The sequence below is a fragment of the Furipterus horrens genome, unplaced genomic scaffold (assembly GCF_987537825.1).
Source record: "Furipterus horrens unplaced genomic scaffold, mFurHor1.1.pri manual_scaffold_3, whole genome shotgun sequence".
Lineage (NCBI taxonomy): Eukaryota > Metazoa > Chordata > Mammalia > Chiroptera > Furipteridae > Furipterus > Furipterus horrens.
In genome coordinates, this window is record NW_028327173.1 from 64220981 (window position 1) to 64234394 (window position 13414).

The 13414-nt window shown below is 37.8% G+C and overlaps 1 protein-coding gene across 1 annotated transcript in view; it reads right to left on the reverse strand.

Annotated features, from left to right (window-relative positions):
• The window catches only part of DDAH1 (dimethylarginine dimethylaminohydrolase 1), a 147368-nt gene that overhangs the window by 40814 nt on the left and 93140 nt on the right, over window positions 1–13414 (reverse strand). Inside the window, exons 2-4 of the mRNA XM_090269683.1 lie at window positions 10211–10310; window positions 2076–2149; window positions 1195–1314 (exon numbers count right to left, since the gene is read on the reverse strand). Of these exons, the coding sequence (XP_090125809.1) occupies window positions 1195–1314; window positions 2076–2149; window positions 10211–10310 (294 nt within the window). The remainder of the gene's footprint in view (window positions 1–1194; window positions 1315–2075; window positions 2150–10210; window positions 10311–13414) is intronic.

The following is a 13414-nucleotide window of genomic DNA, read 5'->3' on the forward strand; positions in this document are numbered from 1 at the left end:
CAGAACACAAGGAAGAAAAAAAAAAAAAGCTATCAAATTCAATTTCTGAGTTAGATGGTTCAGCAACACTTGTTAAAAATCCTAGAAATATGATCAAATGTGCAATTTGAGAACAGGAAGAGAGAAAGGCCAGGTGAGCTGGCTGAAGAAATTGCAGATAATGCAGAGGGTTTGAAAAACAGCAACTGGGAGGCAGTGTTTGCTTCCTACACAAACTGTACCAAGTCTAGCACTGAGGTAGAAGAGTAAAGACCTGAAAGGGCAAAGAAATAAATTGTGCATATTGGTTCCCTCTCTTTGCCTTTGGTCCTTTAGTAAGTCATGTTGATTGTTGTGAAGGACCACCTGAGAGGAAGTGGTGGTAGTCCCAAACCAGCATTTAGTATTAGCCTTGTTATCTGGAGAGTCACTCGATCTAGTTCTCATGTGTGAAATGGAGATAATACCACCCCCCTTACTCATTTGTTCATCCCTTCATTCATCCATTCACCAGATATTTATTAATGTCCTGCTATGGGCTAAGCACAAAGGACCACAAATGGTAAGCAAAACAGACATTGTCTATGCCCTCATGCAGCATCCAGATCATCTCACAGGCTTGTTAGTTACAAAGAAGGGTGGTGTCTTTGAACTGTAAAGCACTGTAATGTGGAAGGTCTTCTTCATTATCAATGGCTTCCACTCATGATCCAGCTGTGTGACCTTGGCAAGTCATATTTTTTTCTGGGCTTTCCTATTCTCGTCTGTGAAATGAGCAAAGTTCCTGTCTAAAATGTAAGTATTCCAAAGGCATATGAAGAAGTTCAGATTTTTAGGTACTTCGGAATCATGGCTCTCTAAAAGACTGTTATGAAACAGTTCAGATACACAAAAGGATAAGAAAAATATAAGGACCCCTTTTGTACCAACTACTTGACATCAGAGAAACATTACAAGGAGCTCTGCTGGTGGCACCCTCCTTTCCCCCAGAGGAAATAACTGTGATGAGTTTGATGTTTATTCTTCTAAATTATGGCATTTCTAGGAAACCTGGTTCATCCTGGTACCTGATGAATGAGGAGTCATGACAGTGTACATCAGAGAAAGCTCAAGTGCCAACCTGTTCTCTCCCTGCCCACCCAGCAGACAGAACAGAAAAACCATGTGGCAGGCATTACCTGCTGCGTTTAGAAGGCATCTAGTTTTTGCATTTACCTTGAGGGCCTTCTGCGCAGATTCACTGGATCCAATTGCGATTAGGTTAGGACCAGCCATGCTGCAGAAACCCTTCAAATGCAAAGCATCAGCCACCGGTACTGTGGAGACTGCATAGTCCTATGCAAATAACAGAAACAAACAGATTGCCATTGCAGAATCATTCTAAAATATATTCAAACCTGCCTGAATCATGCTTGCCCCTCTGGAGGCTGCCAGGGCCTACATATCTGGAAGGAGAACTGGAGACTGTAGGTTTTGGTATTGCCAGATAAATGAAGACTGCTTCTAAGAAGAAAGTGCAGAGCTGTCTTCTGAATGTGTGACCATTGATTCATGGAGAGGGTAAGTCTAAATGTCCTCTGCAAACTAGAGCCTCATGTCTTCATTGGAAACAGAGCTTCATGGGAGTTCTACCGCTTCCTAAGCCAACCTATTAGTGATCAACACAGTAAACGGAACTTGAGAGGATGTATGGGCAACACCTAGCACGGTTTTCAGCACATAATAGGCAACAAAGTACAGGTGATCCTTGGTTCCAATCTGATAAATCCACATTTCAGGTTAAAGTCAATTGAGTCACCATATTTTTTTTTTAAGTCATTGATTGTGCCATGAACATTAGTGGCTATATGATTATATATCGGGAGAAAACAGAGGTTGGTGATAACTTCGTTGCTGCTAGAGCAGTCCAATAAAGTCTATTTATTGAGAAATCTGAATGTGACAGTTTTTAAAATGTCTAACACACTTACAAATGTTAGGAATTAGTTTGCAAAGCTGGTGACATATAAATACCATTATTTGTGACCTACAGACCCAGTGGGTCTATGAATATTTATTAATTACTCTGTGCTGGGCACAAATGATCTTTCGCTTACCTTAAAAGTATCAGCCAAGATTTCAGCACCTCGTTGATTTGTCCTTTTGGAAAGACCCACAAAAAATTCTCTGCCTAGAATAAATGTCGTGGAACACAGTGATTAGGTGGCACAATGACAGCACACTATTTCTTTATGAATAATGACCTTATAGCATCACATGGTTCTTTCCTGCCCCAGAGGGCAGGTGAACTTTTACCCTGACCTTTGCTCTTTTTATACAAATTGAATATCAAACCATTGCACTTAGAAATAAGCTTTTTTAAATTCAAAATTCATAGAGATGGAAAGCAGAATAGCGGTTACCAGGGAATGGAGGGAAGAGGAACTTGGGAGTCAGTGTTCAACGGATATGAAGTTTCAATTCAGGGAAAGGAAAAGTGCTGGAGATGGGTGATGGTGGGTGCACAACCATGTGAATGTAGTTAATGCCTCTGAATTGTGCACTTAAACATAGTTAAATGGTAGATTTTATGTTGTGTATATTTTACCACAATAAGAGAATTAAGTTTTTATTTAGGAAACAATAAAATTAAACACATTAATAACCTGTAATCCAAAATTAAATAAAAACAATGGCAAGTTAGCAGTGCTTCCTCTTTTTTTTCCTAAAAGAACAATTGTAGACATTCTTAAAGAAGTTGTGTTCCTTTTCTTGTGACAATGAAATAAGGGCTGAAGAAACCATCTGGGTATAAAGTGAGGTTAGTGCTGGTTGGTCTTCAGGTCTGACTCTGAGAAATGTCTTTAAAAAAACTATACATACATTTATTTCAAAGAAAAACAGCAAAGGTGCTTATCTACAAATACTAAAGTTTAGGAAAATAGAACTTTTTTTTAATTTGGCTTTTCTGAAATTCTACAATTTTTCTTCTCTGAAAACGAAACACTAAATAAAAATGGTCTCCTATTTATAGGCAAACAACCAATTATAATAGGTAGAGTTAGGTTATACATAAATGTGGGAATTCTTATCCTCCCTTAATTATTTGAAAAAATAATTCTACATGAAAGGAGAAAAAATATTCAAAGAGAGCAGTATTTTTTTTGCTGCAGAACAGTAGCATAAAGTATAAGAAGAGTAGCCACATAGAAAAAACTATTTGATAGATTTTACAAGTGTTACAACTTTAATTTTCATGATGTCTTTATAAAAGGAGTAAATAACATAGGTCAAATGATGTTATGATAAATTTAAATGACTAGTGCTGTTGGCAGACATAGGAACCTTTGGTGGCAGATTGACGTTTTGGGGGTAATAGTATGATTGTGTTGTCTCTTGAGAAAATTCACTTACATACAAATGAAAACGTAAGTATGGGAAAGCTCTTTTATTTGACAAAAGTATGACAGTTTATTAAAAAAGTTAGCTAAAATGAAAAACAACATTAAATTTCTTTAATTAAGATAAAAATAGATTTCTAAATTATACTTATGAATAAAAAAATTAATGCATTAAGCAAATTCACTTATAATAAGTCTTGCACTCTATTTCTATTTTCAAAGACTAACTGAGGCAAGATAGAGAAGTACAAAGAAAAACAAATTTCTTATCTCTAAAAAGTAAGTTAAGGGGATATTATCCGGACTTCTGTCCAAGACGGAGGCATAGACAGACACGCTGTATCTCCCTTCACAACTAAGAAGGAATACAACTGCCTCAAAACTAGAAACAACCAGAAGTTCCAGAAAATCAAACTGCATGGAAGTCCAGCAAACAAAGGTATAAAGAAATACTCATCCAGACAGGTAGGAGGGGTGGAGCCGGGACAGGGAGGATGTGGTGTGGTGGCGGCAGCAGTGGCAGTTAGGCAGAAAGCACAGTCACACGTTTTAAAGGGTCGGGAGGCACACCTTGAGAGTGCTCCCAGCTCCTCACTGGCCCACGCAGTTCACTGTCCCAGCACCGGGAAAAATCAAGCCTCATTGCTTCTGACTCTGCAGACCAGTGGGGGTTGGGGTGGAGGCAGAAACTGCTGGTCTCAGCAGAGTCTGCTTGTTTAAAGAGCCCCCACGGTCCTAGAATGTCCGCAGACTCACCTGCTCTGGGAACAATGGTCAGGTCAGCAGCTAGAGGGACACCAGTCTGGTGCAGAAGTGGGAGAGGTGCCTGGAAAAGGGGCGTGTGCTGAGCGGGCGGCATTGTTCCCCCTCAGACCCCTCCCCCACATACAGCACCACAACCTGGTGAAACAGGTCGCCCTGTACTGACAAATGCCTAAGGCTCTGCCCCTTACAACGTAACAGGAGTGACAGCCCTACCTGGGTTGCAGAGGCAAACAAACACAGGAGCTTGTCAGAATGAGGAGACAGAGAAGTATGGCCCAAAAGGGAAAATGGATCAAGGTTCCAGTGGGATAACTAAGTGATAAGGAGATAGCCAACCTAACAGATGAGGGGACAGACAACCTAACAGATGCAGAATTCAAAACACTGGTGATAAAGATGCTCACAGGCTTGACAGATATGCTTAAGTTCAGCAGACACATAAGGGAAGAAGTGAAGGTTATGCTAAATGAAACAAAGGAAAATCCACACAAAACCAATGGTGAAGGGAAGGAAACCGGGTTTAAATCAATGATTTGGAACAGAAGGAAGATAAAAACAGTCAATCACTGCAGAATGAGGAAGCAAGGATTGAAAAAAATGAGGAAAACTTCCCAAATTTTGCAAAGGAGATGAACATACAGGTCCAGGAAGCACGGAGGGTCCTGGGAGAGCTGGACCCAGAGAGGACCACACCAGGAAGCATCATGACTGAGATGCCAAAGGTGAAAGATAAAGGGAGAGTCCTGGGGGCAGCAAGCAAGAGGTGGAGAGTTGCCTACAGGGGGATGCCTATAGGACTATCAGCTGATTTCTCAGTGGACACTTTGCAGGCAGGAAGGGACTGGCCAGAAGTATTCAATGTGATAAAAAGCAACCTACAACCAAGATTACTCTATCCAGCAAAGCTATCATTTGGAATGGAAGGGCAGATGAAGTGCTTCCTAGACAAGGTAAAGCTAAAGGAGTTCATCATCACCAAGCCATTATTATATGAAATGTCAGGGGGACTTACTTAAGAAAAAGAAGATCAAAATTATGAACACTAAAAATGACAACAAACTTACAACTATCAACAACTGAATCTAAAAAATAAAAACAAAATCCAACTAAGCAAATCAGAATAGGAACAGCATCATGGGTATGGGGATCATTTGGAGAGTTATCAGCTGGGGGGTGGGGAGAAATGGGGATATGGTGCAGGGACTAAGAAGCATAATTGGTTGGTACAAACTAGACAGGGGGAAGTTAAGAATAATATAGGAGAGGTTGAAGCCAAAGAACTTATATGCACGACCCATGGACATGAACTAAGGGGGTGGGATTTCTGGAGGGAAGGGGGATACTGGGCAGAGGGGAACAAAGGGGAAAAAAATGGAACCACTGTAATAACATAATCAATAAAATATACTTAAAATATAAAAATTAAAAAAAATGAAAAGTAAGTTAGACTTGTTTCTTTTTTTCCTTTATTTTTATTGTTGACACTATTAAAGGTGTCCCCATCCCTCCTCCCTTGCCTGCCTCCACCCAGCCCACTCCCCGCTTCCCTCTTGCCATCACCACACTGTAGTCTGTGTCTCCAAGTTATCCATACATGCTCTTTGGCTAACCCCTTCTGCTTCTTGCAGTATGGTGCACTAGATCCCCTAAATGGCCTTTCTGATAAAATGAACTGATAAAAAGTGCTAAAATTGAAATATTAAAAAAATTGTTTTGATTGTGTTTCTTATGTCATTTTCTTCAACCAATTCACCCTCTTCTCCCCCTCCCCACATCACTCTTTTATAGGAGAAACCAGGTCATTGGTCCTATTCACCATCTTACATTCCATTAAATTCTTCCTTTCTGCTTTGTATTTTTGGTAAACAAATAGTTTTATGGAGATATTTCATTAGATTCTTGTTCAATTTTTATTTTATTTTTTTGGATTGTACTTCTTCAGAAGTGTGCTATGCTTCTATTGCATTGCATTACGAAGCACATGGCTGACTCACATTTTCAGTGATACGAGAATGATCAGTGTGTTCAGATGGTGTCAGCTCGATTGTTCCATTATGATCTATTTGAAATAGAATTTATTAAGGAAAGATAGGCTACATGCTTGAGTTTTTTTCCAGCAATTTAAAATAACAACTAATATGTTTTTAAAAAACCCATTTTTATCCCCTAAGAAGTCAAAGAATAAATCATAACAAGAATTTTTAAAAAATTTAGAAGCAATGATAACAAAAACAGTACTCTCAAAACATGATTTAGCTAAAACGGCACTTGGAGGGAAAGTTACATAGCTTTACATGTTTACCCTAAGATAAGAAAAGGTCTGAAATTAAAGAGACAAAATTCCAACTTGAAATGTACGAGAAAAGAACAGGATAAAAACAAATTTGAAGGAAGGAAATAAAGGTAGAAAAATGATGAAAAGAAACATACATGAGAGCAGGTTCAACAAAGCAAAAAGTTGGATCTTTGAAAAGATTTTTAAAAATTGACAGATTTCTGGAAAGAAAAAAGAGAAGGCACAAATAAACACTATAAAATGAAAAGGAGACATGGCTATAGTTGTTGTAAAGCTTAAAATGCATATATAGGAGATATGAATAACTTTATACCCAACATTTAAAAACTTAGATAAAAGGGACAAAATCTGAGAAAACAGAACTCAACAAAACATACTCAGAAAAACCTCATTAATTATACAATCATTAAAGGAACAACATGCGTTCAAAAACCTCCCCAGAAAGAAAGCACCAGCCCACAGGGCCTGTTTATCCCTAAGTCTATCGCAGTTCAAGGAATGCACAATTCAAATAGTACTGACTCTACAGAACAGAAACATAGGAAATATTCCTTAATCCATTTTATGAGGTTAACATAACTCTTTTACCAAGGCCAGACAAGGACAACAAAAAAGAAAAATTATAGGCCTCAGAAACAAAAGTCTTAAAATATTAGCAAACTAAATTCAACATGGTAGTAAAAAGAAAATATATTATGACCAAGTTTGTTTCCATCTCAGAGTTGCAAGACTGGTCAAATATATGAAAATCAATTAATGTAATTAGCCATATCAATAGATTAAAGTAGAAAATCATATAATGACACTGAAACAAAAAAAAGTTTTTCACTGGAAATTCTATTTCTAGCTGTTTAGAGAGACTCTTTTGCATGTCTCCAGGAGACAAACACAAGAACATACATAGCAGCACTGAAAATACACAAAAACTGCAAAAGAATCAAATGTACATCAACAGTACAATGAACATATACATCACGATCCAATCTTACCACAAAATACCACACAACAGTAAAAATGCACTACATGCATTAAATTAACTCAAAAGCAGAAAAATCACACGTATAATTTAGAAATGCATGTATTGAGGTGAGACTCAAAGAAAGACAGGTAGTGCTTAACACAAAATCCAAGCCAGTGGTTACATCAGGAAGCGAGAGAGGCTGGGACTGGGGGCCCCGTGGTCCAGGCAATGTTCTATGTCTTAAGCAAGGTGGTAGGCACCCAGGTGTTCATTTTATTATTGGTCTTTGAACTGTACATAAACATTTCATAACTCTTTTTATGTGCTTATTATTTCACAAAAAGAAATAAGTAAAAGTAGAGGTAAACTGATGTTGTCTATTTAAGGGAAGTAGGACTGAAGCAATTTCTGCCAGCAGTTCACTGGACTGACAGATTTCCCAGTGGAACTGAGGCTGGAGAGCTGCTTTCCTTTGGCCGATTTCCTGATCAATTGTTAATGAAGCTCCGAGTTACAGAAGGAAGAGGACACAGAGCCCATGAACATACTACAGATCTTGTTTGTTACCCAACCTGCCTAGTTCCAAATTTCAGTGGTGATGGTTGCACAATATTGTGAAAGTAATTAATGTCATTTGAACTGTACACTTAAAATGGTTAAAATGGCAAATTTTATTGATATATATTTTACCACAATTTTTAAAAAAGAAAAACAATGGAGAAGTAGGAAATAGAAGGCAGGACCAGGTATTAGGTGTGAATGAGGTGCCCAGCAGAAAGATGTCAATATTCTAACTCAATTTCAGTGTTGAATAAAAGAAGTTTTAAGTTATAAATTTAAGTGTCAAATATTGCAAAAAAGTTTGTAGATAGTGTTAAAGGCAAGCCTCAATGCTTGGTACCTAATTAGACGTTGGGGCAAAAGCATCAGGCTTGAGAGTCTGTGGAAAGACCTGTGACCAAGGGAGAGGTGTCTGGTACAAGCTGTGGCATGGAACACGGATGAGCTTGTAGGGAATCTCTTCAGCTGAGCTGTTAAGATAACTAAATAAACTGAACACAGCTTATTTTAAACCTACTTCAAATATTATCAGTGCCCGCTTGCAAGTTATTTATTATATGGCTATGTTTTGGTAAAAAAAAAAAATAAATGAGTTTTATTGAAAGGAAGTATGATTTCCACATCTATCATTCCACAAAAGCTGATTTTCTAAAGAAACAGGCTGTTGTTCTGTGCTGCCAAAAGGAACAAAAGCGCCATGGATGGGAGACACAAAGAACACGCTTTGGGGAACCTGCTACGCAGATTCAAAGAATGCCGAGTCTTCTTGGACACATCCAGAGCTGAGAATGCAGGGCAGGCCTCCTTGGCTCTCTGTTCTGTGTCCTTATAGCTCAGAGGCATGCACACCAAACCCCAGGGGCAGGGCATTGCCCACCACAGTGGCAGCACAAGCTGCGCAGCACACAGCTGCAGGGATATTGCTCACAAACCTATGATGAGAATGACATCCCTTGGAGCTGGGCCACACAGTGGTCCCTCCCATCCGGATGTGGTGCCCAGAAAGGAGCTATCCAAATGTCACAGGAGAAGCTGCCTCCTCCAGGAACATGAATTATGTCAAAAAGTAAGTATTAAAAGATATTTTTATTTTAAAAAATTTAAAATATGTTTATTGATTTTAGAAAAAGATGAAGGGGGTGGGGAGAGAGAGGGAGAGAGAAATCAACGTGAGAGAGAAATATCAGTTGGTTTGGTTTCCTCCCATACACACCTGGACTGGGGATCAAACCTGCAACCTAAGTGTGGGCTATGGAAAACGAACCTCCACCTTGTGGTTTACAGGACAACACTCCAACCAATTGGGCAACACTGCCAGGAGCAAGATATTTTTATATAGAAATGAAGATGGCTATATTTTGTCTATATACATGGTATTCAATATAAGACTTCCATCAGCTAAAATATTAGACTTCCAAGAAGCTGCATGCTTTCAGTGGGCCACTTGGGGCTACATTCTCAGATCCCTGGAGCTCAGCCTCTGCTGTTAAGGCTATGTCTGTGAAACACGTATTTATTCACTGACATATGGAGAATAATAAACTATTACTATAAATTAAAAATTATTATTGATTGTCATGCTTATCAGTATAACCAGGATGGATCTGGGCATCCAGAGTTTGGTCCATGAGTTTACAAAACCATATGATCATCAAGAGTTGGGAAAGTTAAATGCTAAAATTTCTCTTTCTTTAGTAGCTATACTAAACCTACTGTAAAAACTGATTCCAGTTAGATCAGTAATAACATTAAGTATTTATATTTTGTTGAGTTCTGCTGTTATTCATTTGGCATTAAGCCAAGTCAATTTGCATTGATAATTATTTAAATTCTTCTTAACTGGGAAGAAAATTATTTGTAAATGACAATCTTGAATTAAGAATCTTTAAAAAAAAAAAAGAATCTTTAAAATACAAACCATATATATTGTCATACAATACAAAACCATGCAACCCACAAACTCATGTTGTAGAACATAGTAGATGAAACTTACAAAATGATATGTACATACTGATAACATTTTTGTAAAAATATGTAAATACATGCATATAAATTTACTAAAAGGACATATCCCCAAATATTGAAATATTTATCTTTGAATGAAAGTTCATTTTTGTTTTTTTCTCTTTTATGCTTTTCTGTATCTTCTATATTTCTTGCATTTAGCATTCTTTACTTTGGTAATTAAAAAAAACTATAATTAAACAAGTGACTATTAGCCAGGTATTAGAAATATTTTTAGACAGGAAAAAGTAAATACAATTATACCTGTGAATAAGACGTCTCCACCATCTAAGGTTGCGTTTTCATCTTTCATCTCTATTACATTGAGCTGAAGTTTTTCTAATACTTCTTTCATCATGTCAACCTGTTGAAAATGATTCAGATCAATATCTTACCATTTTATAAAAAGAAAACCTATCATCTATAACTTCTGACCACCAAATCATTCTCCCATGTGCAAACACACACATCCTTGTGAATATATGAATATATGTAGTAAATGATGAGGTCTGTCCAGAAAGTATCCAGTCATGTACTATGAAAAAGAGACATTTCTTGAAAAAGATACAAGATACAAGAAACATTGTACATAGGACAATGATACCTCAGGTCCCCTTCAACATAGGCACCTTGGGACTTCACACAGTTCTCCCAACTGCCTCACAGTGTTCCTTCTGCTCTGTAGCAGAAGCCACGGAATGAATTTTGGCATGACACATTTCATGCCAAGATCCTGCATCAAAATCTTGGGCATAGTAGCTTTTGGAGTCCCCTGGAGTCCCCAGATCAGCTTCTAGTTCTCTCACTGTCAAGCAGCCAATATTTGTTGATTGCAGCCCGTACACGTTCAACATCCCGTACACGTTCAGCATCCTCAGGTGTTGTGCTTGTTGCAGGCCTTCCAGAACATGGACCACTTTTAACAGATTCTTGACCATCTTTGAAGCATCTGTGCCACACTTTTATTTGTGCTGCACTTATTGCATCATCCCCAAAAGCCTTCTGAGTCAGGTGAATAGTTTCCATGGAGGGATGTTCAAGCTTAATGCAAAATTTGATGCAGATTCATTGCTGTAGTCACTCAGACATTTTGAATGTGACGGCCACACAGTACACATGCTCACTCAATGGTGTCTACCGCCCCCACTGACTAGTACAGTGAAGTTGTCATTGTTCACACATATGCAATCCAGTCCACTCTGCTTGACTGCCAGGTTATATTGATGGTGCACAAACTATTCTCGTTATATTAACTATGACTGGTCTTTTTCCAGATTGACTTTGTAGTTTGGACCAGCCACGGTCATTTGCAAGAGAAGAAATTATCTATTAGAAATTGTCCACTTTCTCCCTTTCTAGTTTACGCTCAAGTCAATATTATAGTCCCTTTTTCTGTTGGAAGGGTAACTAGTTAGGACACTGTTGGAATAGCAGTTAGTTAGGCACATGAGTCAAGAAAGGTGGAAGGCAGAACAGCCTATATCCTCCTACCGTTGCCAGAAAGTACAAGATTTAATTTTAAACACTGAGTGAGTCAGTAAGAATTGCACGCACACAGAGTAATATCAATGTCAATAACCAGTACCTTGAAATCTTAGCACATAGGACAGTCATTATTTTGTGTTCAAATATTTTCTAAAAATGTCAGGACATCTAAAGCTTCTCTGTAATATGAACTGTTATTTAAATTTAACCTAGGTCCCTAGAGGTGATTAACAAATACAATAATTGCAATCAAACCAAAGAATACTTGAAAATGAATTTTAGGGACTGTCTGTAATTCCAGGCTGTAGTCTCAAGCACAGAGGTATTCTGGGATAAACTAGAGAATACTGTTAGTGAGGTCTACTTTCATACAAGAAAACAATTTAAGACATAACTAAGGTCATTTTAAGTTCACAGTTTAATTCAAGTCCTTCCAGAGGCTCAACAAAACAATTTAAATATTTCTTAAGGTCTGTATAACTTTTAGCATGGCAAAGACATACATGGAGAAGACATGAATAGGGCTATGGGAAAAACAAGAGTTCACATGACATTGAGAAAAGCAGGTAATTTTACCAAAATACATGCCCAGTTCACATAGTGAGTTGTCAGTGAAGAGTTTAGGAGACATAGCAGAGAAACCTCTAAAGTAATAAAAATATGGAAATACTTTGACAACAAACCTGACACTAATGCAGGAAAAAAAATGAAAAAGGATACAAAATAAAATAAATATATCATCTCATTCTTGTCCTAGAACTCATGTAAAAATTCCACAAACCGCAGTGACTCCAAACAATAAAAAATTATTTCCATAGATGAAATAGTCTTAATGCTGCAATAAATACATCTAGTGACTTCTTTTAACAGCAGAATGGGTTTTGCTATATATCAGGAAGTGCAAATCATTGCTATAGCATTAAAAAGAAGCAAACAAAGAAGCAAAAACAACATTTACCATGATTCACTGGGCTGCAGTGAACCCAAGAAAACACACAACTGTTTCCTTCTGGCATCAACCTCTGTGTCTATGGAAAATTCATTCAACTTTGAGGGATCATGAGAACTGAGCTACTGTTACCTTCTGTTTCTATTAAGAATGCTATTGCTTCTGTTATAACTTAACATTTCAAAGATTACTAGGAATCCAGCAGTAACATATTTAAGTGTGAAAAGTTTAAAGTAATATCTCACCTCAAGAACTTTATTCAACTCTGTAGAGTTTAAAGAGAACAGAAAGAGGTACGATGGCTAACATATATACCAGTTTCAGAAACATTGTATTTCTTTAAAAGTCCTATGTCTTTCAAATTAAAGTTTTAGAGGATAAAATGCTTGTGGTTTCTTAAAAGTTAAAACAGCTGCACTGACATTAAAAAACTGGCTTTTGTGCAAGTGCAGTACTTTTCTTTAAAAATATTCATTCACTTCTATATAAACAGTCATCAGGATAGGACCACAGCACAAACACTGATGATACTATATTACTTTCAGAGTTAAGAGTATGGACAAGTAAAACAAAAATTTAAAGGTCAAGTAAACAGTTTTGAGAATTGCAGGACCTTGTGCTATGAAATCAGCAATGCCCCGGGAGGTTTCTGGAGAAGAAACAAGAGAGACTGAAACGGAGGCTGTCCACTGAGAACTGCATTCTCTTGGCACAGGGGTGCCGAGAAGCAGACAGACAGCTGCAAACAAGGCCCAGCGTTGCCCTGACACGGGACCCATAGGAAGCCAGCTACTCTGGCAGTTAAAACACTAAATGTAAGTATAGCAGTGGGAATTTTTGCAGGAAAAGACCCAAACCATGAGCCTTCAAGAAACTGCCTATTCTGTGGTTACATAGCCGTGGCTAATGTTGACTTAATTAACTCCCAAGAGAGGAAAAAAAAAAAGACCAATCAACACACCCACCTTCCACTGAGACACCTACAGAGTGGAATTCAGCATTACTCAGAGTAGGGAAACCTGTCAGAACAAACA